Source organism: Anarhichas minor, unplaced genomic scaffold (genome assembly GCF_050575085.1).
Source record: "Anarhichas minor isolate MPS153535 unplaced genomic scaffold, ASM5057508v1 ptg000033l, whole genome shotgun sequence".
Lineage (NCBI taxonomy): Eukaryota > Metazoa > Chordata > Actinopteri > Perciformes > Anarhichadidae > Anarhichas > Anarhichas minor.
The window spans coordinates 2,862,501-2,877,503 of NW_027466479.1; the positions used below are offsets into that span (position 1 = coordinate 2,862,501).

Genomic DNA, 15,003 nt, shown 5'->3' on the forward strand with positions numbered 1-15,003 from the left:
GTGAAAAGCAGTGGTTGAACAGCAAAGGGAAGCTTTTTCCTAGGTTTGAAACCACTTCCTGTGGATGCTCCGCCTCTTCCTCACAGTACTACTACATGCATGATTCTAGACGGTCGATGGGCATGAAGTGTCCATGGTTCACGTTTACCATGTTTTGTTAACGTAGATTGGAACACACAGCCTGCTGTCATTTTCTCAATATTGTCCTGTTATATTTGTATTATTACAGTTGTAACGTAAAAATCAAATATTTCATCAAAACAACAGCAGCATTTAACTTTGTCGGCTTAAAGGCACAGTTTAAACGGAGTTTGGAATGACATTCTCTCTATATAAGAGATCCAGAGATGGTCCTGTTGTTGGTAACTGTATCTACAAATAACACGCTAACTTAACGTTACAATAAAGAGAAAAATAATTCACATCTTCTGACTTACATTCCTGCTGATTTACGACCAGCAACAAGGGTCTGGTCCAAGATGGAGACCCTCTCGGAGAATAACTGGTTAATGTCAAAAGGAAACTCCATGATACCTCTTAGACAGATTCTAATATCTCGGTTAGCAGGGAATCAATGCCAGTAATATGCAGCAGAGCCCAAGCGCTGAGCTAGCTAGCCATCTAGCTAACGGAGCTGTTGGTTATCCCTCAAAGCTGATTCGTCAGCGCAAAAACAACAGTTAGCGAGCTGCTAGCAGTCCAAGGATAACACCATTTCAACCACGCGTTGCCAAAGTTTGAGGGACACTTAATAACGCTCCGTGTGAGCTGCAATAACAGGCACCTGCTATCTACTACGTTATCATTGCAGCTCCATTGTGTCGTGTGAGTCCCTCCCTAGCAACATAAAACCGTAATATGTCTAAAAGTCACAGCGGCGTCTATCTGCTGTAACTACTAACGCCTCGTTAAGTAACATGACTGAACATTTCCCAGAGTAAGACATAAAGTTGAACACGTATAAGATAATATCTATAATACCGTATGTATTACTCCATAATATAATTTTTCCACAATTGTTAGGGAACATTTTGTTCCGGTTTTACGGTAAAATTGATGAAGCTAGACGGAGGCTTGATTTGAACAGCTTCACAGCAGCATCCCTGCTATTCCTGTACTAGGCCACTACAATAGACTACATCTAGTTCATTTGGAATCGTGGTTATTAGTGAAAGCATTCAACTTTACATTTTGCCATTTTGTCATTAGATGCTGTTTTGCATGCAAACAAAGAACAAATAATTTTATGGTCCACAATATTTGCATGATTAGATGACAATTTGCTAGTAGGCCTACTGCCATTCTTTGATCAAAATCCTCTATCACGTTACAGACAGCTTTAAAGGTGTCTGTCTCATGACATAAGCTTGTAGCTAATAGGCTATTATTAGCCTATTTAAAGAAAATGGCACATACTGCTTTTGTATTAGCCTATATTCATTTCATAATTAATTATGAAACGATTAAATGATTAAATGGTTCAGGGACCAGAATAGATTTGGAATTTTGGATACATTTAATGTATTGTAAATCCATATAAATCCATTTAGTATGCAATCAATATAATGTGTTTATTGTGCAAATGTCAAAAAGCAGCATGCACCACCATTCTAAATAACTAAATAGCTAGGCAGTACAAGCTACTGTCATAAAGGTCCACTTAATCATTTGGACCAGACCGTTGACTGACAGTGGTCTGTAAAGTCATTTTTAAACACATTTTTAAACACCATGGCAACACTAGCTTATCTAATCTTACAAGTGAAAGCAGAAAAGTAAAAACTCTTTAATGATCTTGACTGCTACCTTTGTGAAACTATTTTTTAATTTTGGTGGACACAGTTAGAGTTATGTGGATTCATCTCTATGGTTTCTGATTTCATTACATAAATAATAGTTCTAATAATTTGATCTTCTTTATGTAAATGGCTGGACAACTGTAACAATCATCTTTCAATATAATTTGGTCCCAAACAACACTGCAGAGTACAGCCAATAGCCTAAAAGCATACTATAGACTGAGTAATACAAAAATAACTAACATCTTAGGCAACATAGTGTTATTACACGGCTGCTTTGTTGCATCGCACTACAACATACAGATGTTTCTGTTTCGATCCCTCAGTGTAAACCCTCTTACTGTTAGTTTCATGTTTTTTTTAAAAATCTAAAATGTTACAATTGAGTGACAGATCCACTAGCAGCCAGTGTTACCACACAGTGGTGCTGCAAGCAAACACATTCTGAAGCCTGACACCATTTATATCACTGGTTTAGTCCTTAGCTGTGTTTTCACAACAATACAATTATATACCATGATATACAAATATGTTTACCAGTAGAAGAAGTGGTACTGGTGTCAGTAGTATCAGTAAGAAGATAGCAACACATACTAAAAAACCTGAATCATTGAGTGGAGAAACACAATGAAAACAGATTTCTCCCATCAAAGTTTTTGCATTTGGGGCCCGTGGTGCATGGCCCCACCAGAGGGTGCTGTTGTACAGAAGAAGTTATAGGCTTTTCTCTATTTCAGACACAATAATGGCAACCTCAACCTTGTCTACATTATAACATTTTTGCAATTTTTCATCATATTCTGACTGAAATCTCTTCTCTTGAGCTGCTTGCCCGTTTCCACTTGATGGGGCATGACAGAACTGGACCTACTGCACTTGTACGACAAACCATATGCACATGTACGCGCACGTTCAACGTGAACATTTAGATTGTGAGTGTAGCCTGATGGCCAGGGCCCCTAGAAGCATCCCGTTAGTTGTTTTTAATGGTGCAAGGGTGTACACGTCTTATAGCTAGCTAAAAAGAGATTTATATTGTACTTATATTAATGTTACATTAACAGAAGCGATGACCCGATTATTTAACGACAATACAATTTATCACTTTACTCCCTGGAGCAAAAATTGGAAACAAAACGTTTGGGACCACATCGACCGGATGACTTAATCATATCTCAAGAAGGAAAAGATGAAAAAGAAATAATTCAACCACGAGTGGTTCTGAAGGAAAACTTGGCTAACTGCTAAAATATATAAAAAGCCCTGTTTTGATTTCCATGTCTTCTTTTCGGAGGGAAACTGTCTGGACAGCAAGTGGATTTAAAGACTTGAAAAACACGAGAGTTGTGCATCACATGTGGATAATTCCATCAAGTTAGGCTTACTGGGAACAACGAGCGTTGCCTGTCAGCTTGACAGTGTGTACAGACGTGGCATTGAACAATACAACCGTCAGACTGAAGAAAACCGGTGTGTTCTAGGCAGAATTATAACGTGTATAAAACCTTGTGGAAAGGGTGAGATTGCCTTGCATGGACATGACGAGTCTGCCGGCTCGTTAAACCCTGGCTTTTTGAGATGCATATTTGAGACTAAGTATGAGGGAGACTCCAGACTAAGGAACCATTATGATGCTCAACCCTTTTTTAAGGGCACTTCAGCCATTATTCAAAACTAACTTTTGAATTGCATGTACAATATTTACAAGGTTGAGGTTGCTCAACAGATGCCAGAGCTACCGAGGTAGTCTACAAGTACGTCAGCATTAACGTGCAGCTCAGTATTAACGTGCGGTGTGATTGGTTAGTGGGCCAGCGTGTCTGTTGTGACGTTGAAGCAGCTAGCAGAAGTTAGTATTAATAGTAAGAGTTCAAGTTGAAAGTTATGTAAGAAGTTATGACATTGACATGATATTTTTAGCATTTTGCTTGGTGTTGATTCTCTTTTGTTTTTTACCTAGCTTTGTTTTTTTAACACTCAGTGGCTGAAGGAGGAGAAATGGATTTCCCAAGAAGGACATTTCCAGAAAAGCTGGACATCATAAGAAAGGGTCGGCCAACCCCACAGCTAGCAGCCCTGACCCAGTCAGGAAAAAGATTTGTACGAACGGTATTCCTGGCTGACAGCATCAGAAAAGTGTTGCACATTTTACGGCTGGGAATGCGTTTTATTTGCGACTGAGCATATATGACAGCAAAAGGCTGACAAAGGGAACATAAGCAGGGAAGAAATAAAATAGTGAAATAGTCACGTTTCTAGTGCAGTGTGTGACAGTAAAAGACTTTGCTGTTGTCTCGATGCAGCTTTTTTAATTTTAGGTCTGAATCCATAACTCCAAGGTTTCATAGTTTTAGTCTTGCTTTTCAGGGACATATAGTCAAAGCTGCATTCATTCATTTTTATTGTAAAGCTGTAAACACAACTTTGGCTTATTATAACCTGATGAAATTGTATGCCAAACGTGTTAGCAAACAGTGGCATATTTACAACATCAGTATTTAGAGTCATGTTTTTGGCCACCAGATGAATATATTGAATAGACTGCATGCTCTATTATGCTCACTCGCAACGGGGTCAAATCTGAAATCTTCGGAATACTGAGGTCAAGCAATTTAATTTAAAATGCTTTCAATTATTTGGTTTTCCAGATAAACATCTGCCTGCTGCTTATAATGAGTTCATAAGAACAGAATACGTGAGCCATGAAACCAAATCTATGTTCTAGTCGAGGCTAAAAAACCCTGTTAAAGTGAGGTCTGTAGAGTTTCTCACTACGAGTGTCACCTTTCACCTCATACATAGGCACTTGACCCATTGCTATTATAATAAATATTGATCAGTACAACATTAAGATGTGCACAGTGAATATCAGTCTTTCATATTTGAATCAAACTATTATTTCAGTGTTACTCTTGTGTAATTGAGAGTTTAGCACTATGTTTCAAGGTCTCTATTAAACTCCTTGATCAAATAAGTCAATGTTCAATGAGTAGCAGCTGTAGCATTTTTGGAAGTAGTAATAGTGGAATTTTGAGGGGAAAGTAGTGTCCCATGACAGTCTTCCTTTTCCAGAGGATTTTCTACCTAAACTCCAGATTTCTTTCTCCAAAGTGCTCTGCTTAAAAGTGGCCAAATTCAAACACAGTGAATTGAATATACTGATTACAGAATCTATTTACAGCTTCAATCCAAATTTCTTAGCGGTGACCTTATATGGGTCACACTGTTATGTGATAAACCCCTCCTCCATGATTGTGGAAAATGTTGCAACAAGCCTAACCTAACAGGAACAAACATTCTGCATACGCAACGGCGCAGCGGTTTACAAGGTGACAGGAAACCACAGGTTTCACATAGAGTTTCATCCACCTCTACAAAACTCCAGACCTCTCCACCCCTCCAATCCCTCCTCCCTCCTGATCCTCCCTGAGCCTCCACGAGGCTCGCCCAGACAGGTAGAAAGTTCAATGGGAATCCTGCATTGCCTCATTATCCAGCCACTGTTGCATAACTCTGGTGTTTTCTTTTTTTTCTGAAATCCTCGCATCACATTCTCAAATGCATGTGCTAACTGGTCCCCATGTGACTAAAGTCATCTCTTATCCTCTGGAATGGTTTCTATTTGAATTCCCTCATTGGGTAGAGGTTAGCAGGTTCACCGCTTCTGTTTGGATCAGATGACTTCCTCATTTCAGTGAAAAAGGATGGTAGATAAAGATAGATAGACACACCATACCATATGTTTTTCAAAGTTTGGACTCAGTCCCTTAGTTTAAATGGATGGACATCTTAATGCTACACTGATATTCTAGACTATAGTATGCTTTTAACTTTGTGCCAACAGTTTGTGTTTGTCCCTTTGCTGTTTTATCTTTCTCAAGTAAAGTCCAAAAATATTACTGCTCATGGTGTCACAATCACATGTTCAACTATCACATGAGGCTGTAATGTTAAATGTAAATGTAATGAGGCCCAAAACTATTACTGACAAATGGAATTTTAAAGACCAACATTCTATTGTGAAATGACTCTCACTTGACAGGTGTTAAGAATGGAATCAAGCCGAGAAGGGAAGACATGGTGTTTCCCCTTGCTCTCCTCAAACAACCTCCTGTATCTTCACAGAATCATCAACCTGGAACCTTCCTCCACATTATCACCTTTCTTGTGGTTGACATTACTGAATGAGTGATGTGCTGCTTGCTTCCCCTAAAATGGAAGGAAAGCTGCAGGCAGGTCAGCCATTTTGGCCACCTGGGATACATTCGGTAGACTGACAATAGGCCAGATATTAGTTATTACCTGTATCTGAGGAGCAATAGGTGACGCCTGCTCAAAGCATGTTTGAAAACCCCCCAGAAAGTATTAGGTTAAAGGGAGGAACTTACGCAACATGTTCACTGCACAGCATCACAAACAGGAAAACCAAATGGCCAGACTAGCTCCAGAGTATGACCTAGTTCATGCATGAGGTGAAAGACTCACTGAAGGTTTATTACATACATAATGTAGGGGAAGAGCCAGCATAAATGAATGTCAATCCACAAGAACTTTAAATTGGATAGACTGAAGCAAAAGAGAAAGTAAGAAAAGGTTTGGCCTCAAAATGAACATGAAGGCACACCATCGACACCATTGTGATGTCGGAACAGTTTTTCTAAAATTACAATCAATTGATGGTGATCAGGTGATTGCTCTGGTCCTCTCTCCACAGGAGTTTGAACATGGTGGACAGTCAAACAGGGGCGACTGAGCTCAGTGGTTAAGCCTTCTTAAGCCTTCTTAAGCCGGGTTGTCCTTCAATAAGATGATCGGCGGTTCGATCCTCGGCTCCGTTAGTGTATGACGATGTGTCCTTGGACAGGACACTACACCCTAAATTGCTCCCGTAGGCTGTGCCTTCAGTGTATGGGTGTAAAGACGAGAAAACCGTCTATTTACCATTTACATTATGGACAGTGATTGACTAGACCACCAGTCCAATTAAAAAGCACCACTCAGGAGCACCCAAGTGACTGACAACAGTCAGAAGAGCCCATTCTGCCACACACAGTCACATAAAGGCAACCATCCTGGTGTTCATTTCATTTCCATGTTTGGTAAGTTTCTGCAGCTGGAGGTCAGCATGCCAAGGCTTTTGCCCACCATTGGCTGCCAAATGATTTCGGCCCTTCTTGTGAGCGTGACCTCACTTAATGGCAAACCCATGGTTCAGGTGACCAGGCACCTGCAAGCACCCTACCCAAGTTTTTGAGTTTACCCTATCCTGATTTTTTTTTGATTTGATTTTTCTGGTTTAATATGGAGCCAAATCCAGGTCAAAAGTTTTGATCATTTGAAAAAAAATGTGAACCTGAAAGTTCAAGTTGTGGTCTTGAACATTGAAAAATACAGCAATGTATTCCAAATAAAAATAAGTGAATGAAATTTTTTTTGGGGTTGAATATAATTTTGATTCAGTTCTGGAATTTTTTTTGAATATATTTTTCATTTTCATACAATACGGTGTATAGAAAGTGTTGAATCATAATTCTCGCGGTGCCTATGTTGCCTGAAGGCAACGTGGTTGAGGAAGTCCTCAGCCTTCTTCGTTATGCTGTCACTCATGATTACCTCTCAGTTGATGCCCCGCCCCCCACGACAGATCAGGGCCAAAAGTCTGAACTGAAAAAAAACAATCTGAAACCGAAAAAACGAAGATTTGAATCTGAAAATATAAGACCTCAAATATCAAAATATATATGAAAGTGAAAAATGAAAAAAAGAAATGTTCAAAAAAATTCCAGAACTGAATCAAAATGATATTCAACCCCCAAAAAACTTTTCATTCACTTATTTATATTTTGAATACATTGCTGTATTTTTCAATGTTCAAGACCACAACTTGAACTTTCAGGTTCACATTTTTTATTCAAATGATCAAAACTATTGACCTGGATTTGGCGCCATAGTTTAAGAGGTACTAGAGGTCAAATGAAAAGAGCCAAATAACCCTTCAACTGTAAGGTCAAAGAATTACTGATGTAATCAAGTTGTAATTATGTGTGAGCAGCAGTATATTCTTTGTGTAGCCCACTTCTTACCAGCAGAGAGTTTTTGCACCAAACCTTTGAGGTGAGCTGAATATCTACCAGGGATATATGGATGTATAATGCTCTCATTTTGTAATGAGGAAGCTGAGCAGTGGGCCAATCTATGAAAAAACACAATGTATTCCTTTGCAGGTTTGGGGACAGTATCAAGTTTTTTTTATATAAAGGGAATTTGCTTCTTGTGACAGATATAGAAACAAAAAAACCCGTCAAGAGCAGGGGGATGTACTGCAACGAGAAGAGTTTTCTTCTCAATAATTATTTTCAAATTGTAATGCAATATGAGATGCAGAAACTTAGTAAAAGTATACTTCTGTAGACCACAAGAGGAGGGGCAAAAATGCTCTTTTGCACATCCTTCCTGTCATGTTTTTATTTAGCATACGCTGCTGAAATCACCTTCACTGGAAAAGCAAGTTTAGTCATTCTCACTGAATGAGATTTTGTTGTCAAAGCTATAATGTTCCTCTTCATTTACTTCATACATTACTATTTATCAAGTTAAATAAATACTCAGTCCATCTGTTCTTGTTTAATTGCTACCGTAAATATTTACAATTACCATATTATAATCAGGTTTAAATACAGTATTGTGAGTGCCCAGATTGCACTACCACTGTTTAATCAATGCTAGGAAGAGTTTTGTACAGTTCTATGTGAAACTACTTATCCATCAGGTTGAACTGTGAAATAATCCAGTTATTGAAGTATAAAAAGAGATGAATTCATTATTATTGTAGATTCAAAATACATCAATCTAACTAACTCATTTAGAGTTAGGCCCTGATCACACCAAGGTGCGTCGCTAGAAACAGCAAAACCATTGTCTTCCTAGTGTGAGAAGGAAGGGGGAATGCATGTTGTGATAGTTGTATACAGTGTGTGAGGGAGCAAGTGAGGGATCGAGCGTGCACATTATCCATTTCCCGTTAATCACATATTATGGGTTTTGCGCGCAACCTCACTCCACAGGTGCACCACACTGTTTGGCCTGACCTGCTTTGTCGAGGCCATTTTAAAGCGGCTGCGCTTACGCATCCCGGTGTCAGCCCCTATTTTTTAATTAGTTGAAAACAGAAGAAATTGTGCATTCTTTCCTTCACAAGATGTATTTCGTTATCCCTGACAATCTTCCAAGTTACATCCACACAACAAACAATGATCTTGTTATATTTACTCTGTTCCAATGTATGGAAAGTAAGCTTTCAAGCTGCCTCCGAGCCTCCCGAGTAGGCTGCCCCTCTATCTCCTTCCTCTCCACACTCAAGCCATGGTAGATGGATAGAAAAGGCTAAATGCCCTGAGCTATCTTCCAGGCTCACAACCTAACTAACTGACTGAACATAACAAAGCCCTGTTGGTGAATGAGGTTCCAGTGGTAAAAAATTCCTATTCTGAAAGCAGGGGTGTGTGGAGTGGTTTGAAACATATCTTCTCAAGCAACTCTTTCAGAAATCTATACTTGCAAATTAATTTGTTAATGTAAAAAAAATTACAAAAAGTTGCTTTCATTTTTTCAAGTAGATCAAGCAAGTGTATTCTTTGTATTGTGAATGTGATAAATCATCAGCTCGATCAGCTTGTTAGCTAGCTAGTAGCATCCGACTGGCATGTGACAGCTAACTTTCAGTATCTGTGCAGTGCACTCAGTAGACTCTATTCTGCCTGTACTCAAGACTCAATACTTTATTGCCATATCAACATGATTGATTGGAATTTGTCTTAGTGAGCTCACTTAAACACAGACAGAGACAGACATACAAGCCACTCAAGCATAAAGCACATATTACATGAAACAAAGTCCAAACCAGAACTATAGCATGCTGTAATACTACTTTAACCCAGAGTGGCTGTGTAACAAATTAATTTGTGGTAATTCGATTAAAACAAAATGATTGAGCATGGCCTTAACTCTGATATCCCCAACAACTACAGACCCATCTCCAATCTCCCCTTTCTGTCTAAAATACTGGAACGCACTGTTGCCCACCAACTGAAAACCCACCTCAACTCAAACCAACTGTATGAACCATTTCAATCTGGATTCAGATCTCATCACAGCACAGAAACTGCCCTGATCAAAGTCACCAACGACCTCCTCCTCTCCTCTGATGAACACTCCCTCAACATCCTGATACTACTCGACCTCGTGCAGCCTTTGACACCATCAACCACTCCATCCTCCTTTCCCGTCTCGAGTCCTCCCTCCACATTACTGGCACAGCCCTCTCCTGGTTCAAATCATACCTCTCCGACCGTGAACAGTTCATTAGTATCAACAAATTCAAGTCTGACACAGCCCCAGTCTCTCAAGGTGTCCCCCAAGGTTCAGTACTCGATCCCCTCCTCTTCATCCTCTACCTGCTCCCCCTTGGCGACATAATACGCCACCATGGTCTCCATTTCCACTGCTATGTTGACAACACTCAGCTCTACATCTCCACCAAATCCATCACCCCACCACCCACTCCACCATCACCAACTGCCTCAAAGACATAAAGACCTGGATGCAAGCCAACTTCCTCAAACTCAACAGCGACAAATCTGGAATCCCGATCATCGGCCCCAAATCACTGAACAAATCACCAAACAAATCCCATCACAACTTCTCCCTCTGCATCGATGGCACCACTGTTCCTGCTTCCACACATGTCCGTAACCTTGGGATCATTTTTGATCAAACCCTCTCCTTTGAACGCCACGTCAATCACATCACAAAAAATTATTTAATCTCAAAATGAAATAACAGCCGCTAAAACAAAGGGGAAGAGAAAACAAAGGCCAACAGTAAAATGATTACATATATTTGACTACTGCACTTGCTTTAGTTGTGTGCACATAGTTTTCATATGTAATGTGGTATTACTATACATGTTGGGTAAATACATTTGGAGCTCAAATATCGTATCCGTTGTTAACTGTTTACAACCTGTCTGATCGTCTGCTTAAGATATATTTTAAACAGCACTAATCATCTTATCTAATAAACCATCAGTGATGTCATTTAGCACCTTAAGGTGATACTCCACCCAAAATATATTTCGAGTATGACAGTTTACGCCACATGAAATGTGGTTGTAAAAAATGTAAAGAATGAAAAGTCTGATCGTCATGACGGAGTCACATGGTTGATTCAAGATCTGTGATACGACCACAAGCCCTCCTTAACTTGACAACTGCTGCTATTTTGCACAAGCTTCACTTGGTTTATATATAAATTAAATTATATATAAATTAAATTAAAGCTGTAAATGTTCCTTCTACATTATCTCTAGCAAGAAGGTTGGTTTTCAGGCTTCTTGTGGGATAGAAAAAGGGTTTTCTATAAAACGTGGTGGCAGATAAGCCTGGGGCCACAGAGCTACTGATTACTCTTTGGTGGTGATCCAGATCTGGGATTTCTGCCAAGCATTTATCATTTGTTATCCATGAAATAAAAAGAGTTACAGACTTGGTTCCATATCTTTGGGGGGTGTATTTGCACGGTCAAGAAGTCAATCTAAACTGAAGTAATAGTGTAGAATGGGTGTTTGTTAGTTTAGCTTCCACTACAGCAGACAGCTGCTCTAAAGGGTCGTTTTGAAATGCTGTGGTATAAATGTTTATAAAATCTGAGTCAATCTGAATTATATCTCTCCCACACTGTCTCCAATAGACACCAAACATCCACACTCATTGTTACGCATCAGAGTCGTTACTGCTACTACATATATAGTATATATATAGTATGCTCTGTGATGTTGTACTAGGCACCATGTTAAACTAAATGACTATGAAAATAACTTTGTTTCAGGTAATCAGACAGTTTAAGTCATACATCGCATCGAAAACGGCAATTCCAATTTTATGTTCCTAAAGGTATATACTGTATAGGGATCATTTAATTCATCTATTTATCATGAAAACATGTTTTATAAGTGTTTGTTTTTACATTCTAAAATATTTCTATTTTGACCCACACATGAAAAGCTGAACTGCGTAGTTACCATTGGTCTATTAATATATTGTAAATAAAGGAAGTGACACAATGCATGGTAGATATTATCAATGACACATCAGTTGCAGTTCATTTGTATTCTGGTAGTGTGAGTCATTTTTAGCAATATTGGCAAAGAGAGCAGATGTTTTGATGAATAAGTGAATGATGTTTCTGTGGCTTGCTACCCCTCACTTTAACACAGTTTCCATATGTGTGACCTACATAGAGATGACCAGTACACCACAACATACGTAAACACTCGATTGGGTAAAATGTGCATTTTTTGTTTAAAATTTCAGAGAAAGTGACATGTGGTTTCTGTAGGTGCAGTTGGTATGCAGGTGTATGGCAGACTGAGTGTAAGAGTGTTTGAGACCATGTCAGGGTGTCACAATGTGTATCCTTGTGTGTGTGTGAATCTCTGGGTGTGTGTGTGCACTGAGGTGTGAAAGGGGGTTGTGTGTATATGCTCATGGGATAACACAGTCATAAATATGCTGTGTGTGTAGGAGTGTGTGGTGTGTAAGATCCTCCCCGTCTCTGGGTCTCTCTTCCTCATCAAATCTCCATTCACTCACACTGAGTGACATCACTGGAGTTTCCAGGAGGTAACTGGTTTTAAAAGAGACACTCGCTGAGCGACAGTAGAAGAAGAACGACAGCTCTCAATACAGCTTCGAAGAGCTCAGCTTTACTTGAAGTGAAAAAGGGAACTCATTCAAAACAATGGAAGGTGAATGCAAGGTACTACTGGACGCCACTGTCCCCACAGAAGCCAGGAGAGAAACAATGCGAGCCAAACCGAGCTCAAAGCAAACCACGGCCCTGCTGGTGTTCACACTCTGCCTTGTGGCTGCTGCTGCTGCTGTCCTCTTCTTCAACAGGCATGCCAAGGTGAGAACACAAGTCTTACATTAGTCTGTGAATTATCGGAGGGACTCACCTGAACATCCTGTAACAGTCTCTCTATCTTTCTCTTCTTGAAACAGAGCCCAGGACACGATGAAGACCAATCTGGTGAGAATCTTTCCTTTCATTGACTTAATTTGACCCTTGTTGAGACACTTATTGCTTATTAAGTGAAAAGTGGAGCTGTTGTGGTATTCCACATATTATAAACTTCTTTCTTATCTTCTTTCCAGATCTTCAACTCACATTGAGGCAGATTTCAAATGTGAGAGCGGCCATTCATTTAGAAGGTAAATATAAGCAATCGATTCAGTATAAAAGAATACCTGGGGCTGTTTGATACATATAACAAGAGCCATGTGAGAAAATTGATCGCAGAGGTATTTTCAATTATTTGGGGCTTTTAGTCTTAACTTTTGGTTTTCTCAGTCCAGTAGGTCTGAAACCAAAGGTTTTTGAGGGGGTTAGAGTTAGTAATCCTTCAGGAAGTTCTAAGGCTGCTCGATTGAGCTCCAGGGCTTCTTCGGGAAGTTCTTGGGGTTACCTCTTATTTATTTATTCCTGAGTCATGTCAAAGACAAACTTCCATTTCATTATGAAGGATAGTAACATTCTTTTGAATCCTCCCTGTCCTTGTTGTTTTCTCCATAATCATCTCTCGATCCCCTTCAACAGGACAATACAACTCTACTATGAAGACCTCGGCGGAATGGAAGAATGCGGTGGACCAGTCCCACTCTCAAGGAGGGCTGAAACTCAACAACAACCAAATTGTGATTCCTCAAAATGGCCTCTACTTCGTTTACAGCCAAGCGTCGTTCCGGGTCAAGTGCAGCAGCGATACTGATGACGCCACCTCGCAGCCCATTGTCCACGTGAGTCACACTGTGAAGCGCTGGTCCAGTTCAATAGGGAATGTGGAACGGACCATCCTGCACTCCATCCGCAGTGTCTGCCAAATGAAAGCCAGCAGCAATCCAGATGAGGAGGGGAGCTGGTTCTCCTCTGTGTACATGGGAGCTGTGTTCAACCTGAGGATGGGGGACAGACTAAGGACGGTGATGGAAGAGAAGATGCTGCCGGGCCTGGAGGAGGAGTCGGGGAAGACATTCTTTGGTGTGTTTGCGTTGTCAGGACAGCTGACTGACATCTAGAGGGCTCCACTGTGAGGCCTATAGCCAGTCTCTGCAACTTTCAGAAGAGACTTCACACCCAAACCTTTAGCAAGTCATTTAAAGTGTTCAAGTAAACCAAGCTCAGTTAACTGTAGCAATGGACAAGGAGATCACTGTAATGTATTACCATAAATATCTCTATGGGTCTATAATGTTATGTACTATGTACTCGCCTTAGTGTCAATAACTTTTGATGTACTCTATATTTCTACAGATGTATTACAACTACTGCGTATTTATTGTGTTACTACAGGCTGACAGAAGATTTTAAAGGATGTATTTATTCAACATAACATGATATTTATTCTATTTATGTATTTATTTATGTTTTCAGTATTTGGGCTGGATTTTATACATAATTTATTTTATTTATTGATTATTATTGATTCGCTGTTTGTCACTGTATTTTTTATTGATATTTTCAAATAATGCCATGGTGCCTGTGGTGCTGTATAAATGTTTGAATAAAAATATTTTTGAAAAGGAAAGTATGAATACAAGGTTTGTGGTTTGTGTTAGAACTACAATGTTGAACTAAGAAATGTAAAAAACAAAAACAAACCAACAATTAGTTGAATGCAGGGGTTGTCGACTGTTGGAAGAAAATATCAAATGCCGGTTGGGAGGAAGTTGCAGCATTATGGTTAAATTGTAAACCGCAGGGCAATAGAACCACAGTGTTCTATGGCCTCTGTGCACTGTGAAAGAGGCTGTAACACGTTTCCTTAAAACATAAAATAAATCTAGTAAATAAAGCACAGAGAAGCTCAGATAAAATCAGAGAGAGAGAGAGAGCTACTTCATTCTCTGCTCAGGTAGACATTACTACACTATATCTTTACACAGACAATAGTTGTTTGGTCGTATATTGATGCTCAGAATATCAAATTCAGCACCTTTAAACACTTGGTAGCGCAGACAGGTTGCTCTTCTGCAGCTTTTTTCTAACAATATCCCAGTTCCACAGCCTAGAAAAAGGTATCACAGAATCCATAAAACCCTCTTAAACCTCCCCTTCAGCATAATCAGTGTTTCTGCTGATGTCCACC

At 39.6% G+C, this 15,003-nt stretch overlaps 2 protein-coding genes across 5 annotated transcripts in view; one reads left to right on the plus strand and one right to left on the minus strand.

The window, feature by feature from the left end:
* Positions 1 to 816, minus strand: part of atat1 (alpha tubulin acetyltransferase 1) — a 21,214-nt gene extending 20,398 nt beyond the window's left edge. For all 4 annotated transcript variants that reach the window (XM_076106145.1, XM_076106146.1, XM_076106147.1 and 1 more), the window contains exon 1: positions 438 to 816. In XM_076106145.1, the coding sequence (XP_075962260.1) occupies positions 438 to 529 (92 nt within the window). In that variant the 5' untranslated portion in view covers positions 530 to 816. The remainder of the gene's footprint in view (positions 1 to 437) is intronic.
* Positions 817 to 12,596: 11,780 nt separating this feature from the next.
* tnfa (tumor necrosis factor a (TNF superfamily, member 2)) lies at positions 12,597 to 14,434 on the plus strand. Its single transcript, XM_076106131.1, has 4 exons — positions 12,597 to 12,764; positions 12,860 to 12,887; positions 13,013 to 13,069; positions 13,455 to 14,434. Exons 1-4 carry the CDS (start codon positions 12,597 to 12,599, stop codon positions 13,931 to 13,933), a joined length of 732 nt encoding a protein of 243 aa, XP_075962246.1. The 3' UTR covers positions 13,934 to 14,434.
* The last annotated feature ends 569 nt before the right edge of the window (positions 14,435 to 15,003 follow it).

What these genes read in the sequence shown, in the direction of transcription:
- tnfa (XM_076106131.1), top strand. Translation starts at nt 12,597, where the DNA reads ATGGAAGGTGAATGCAAGGTACTACTGGACGCCACTGTCCCCACAGAA. An exon ending in TCTTCAACAGGCATGCCAAG is followed by an intron (nt 12,765 to 12,859) that starts GTGAGAACACAA and finishes TTCTTGAAACAG; the next exon opens with AGCCCAGGACACGATGAAGA. An exon ending in AGCGGCCATTCATTTAGAAG is followed by an intron (nt 13,070 to 13,454) that starts GTAAATATAAGC and finishes CCCCTTCAACAG; the next exon opens with GACAATACAACTCTACTATG.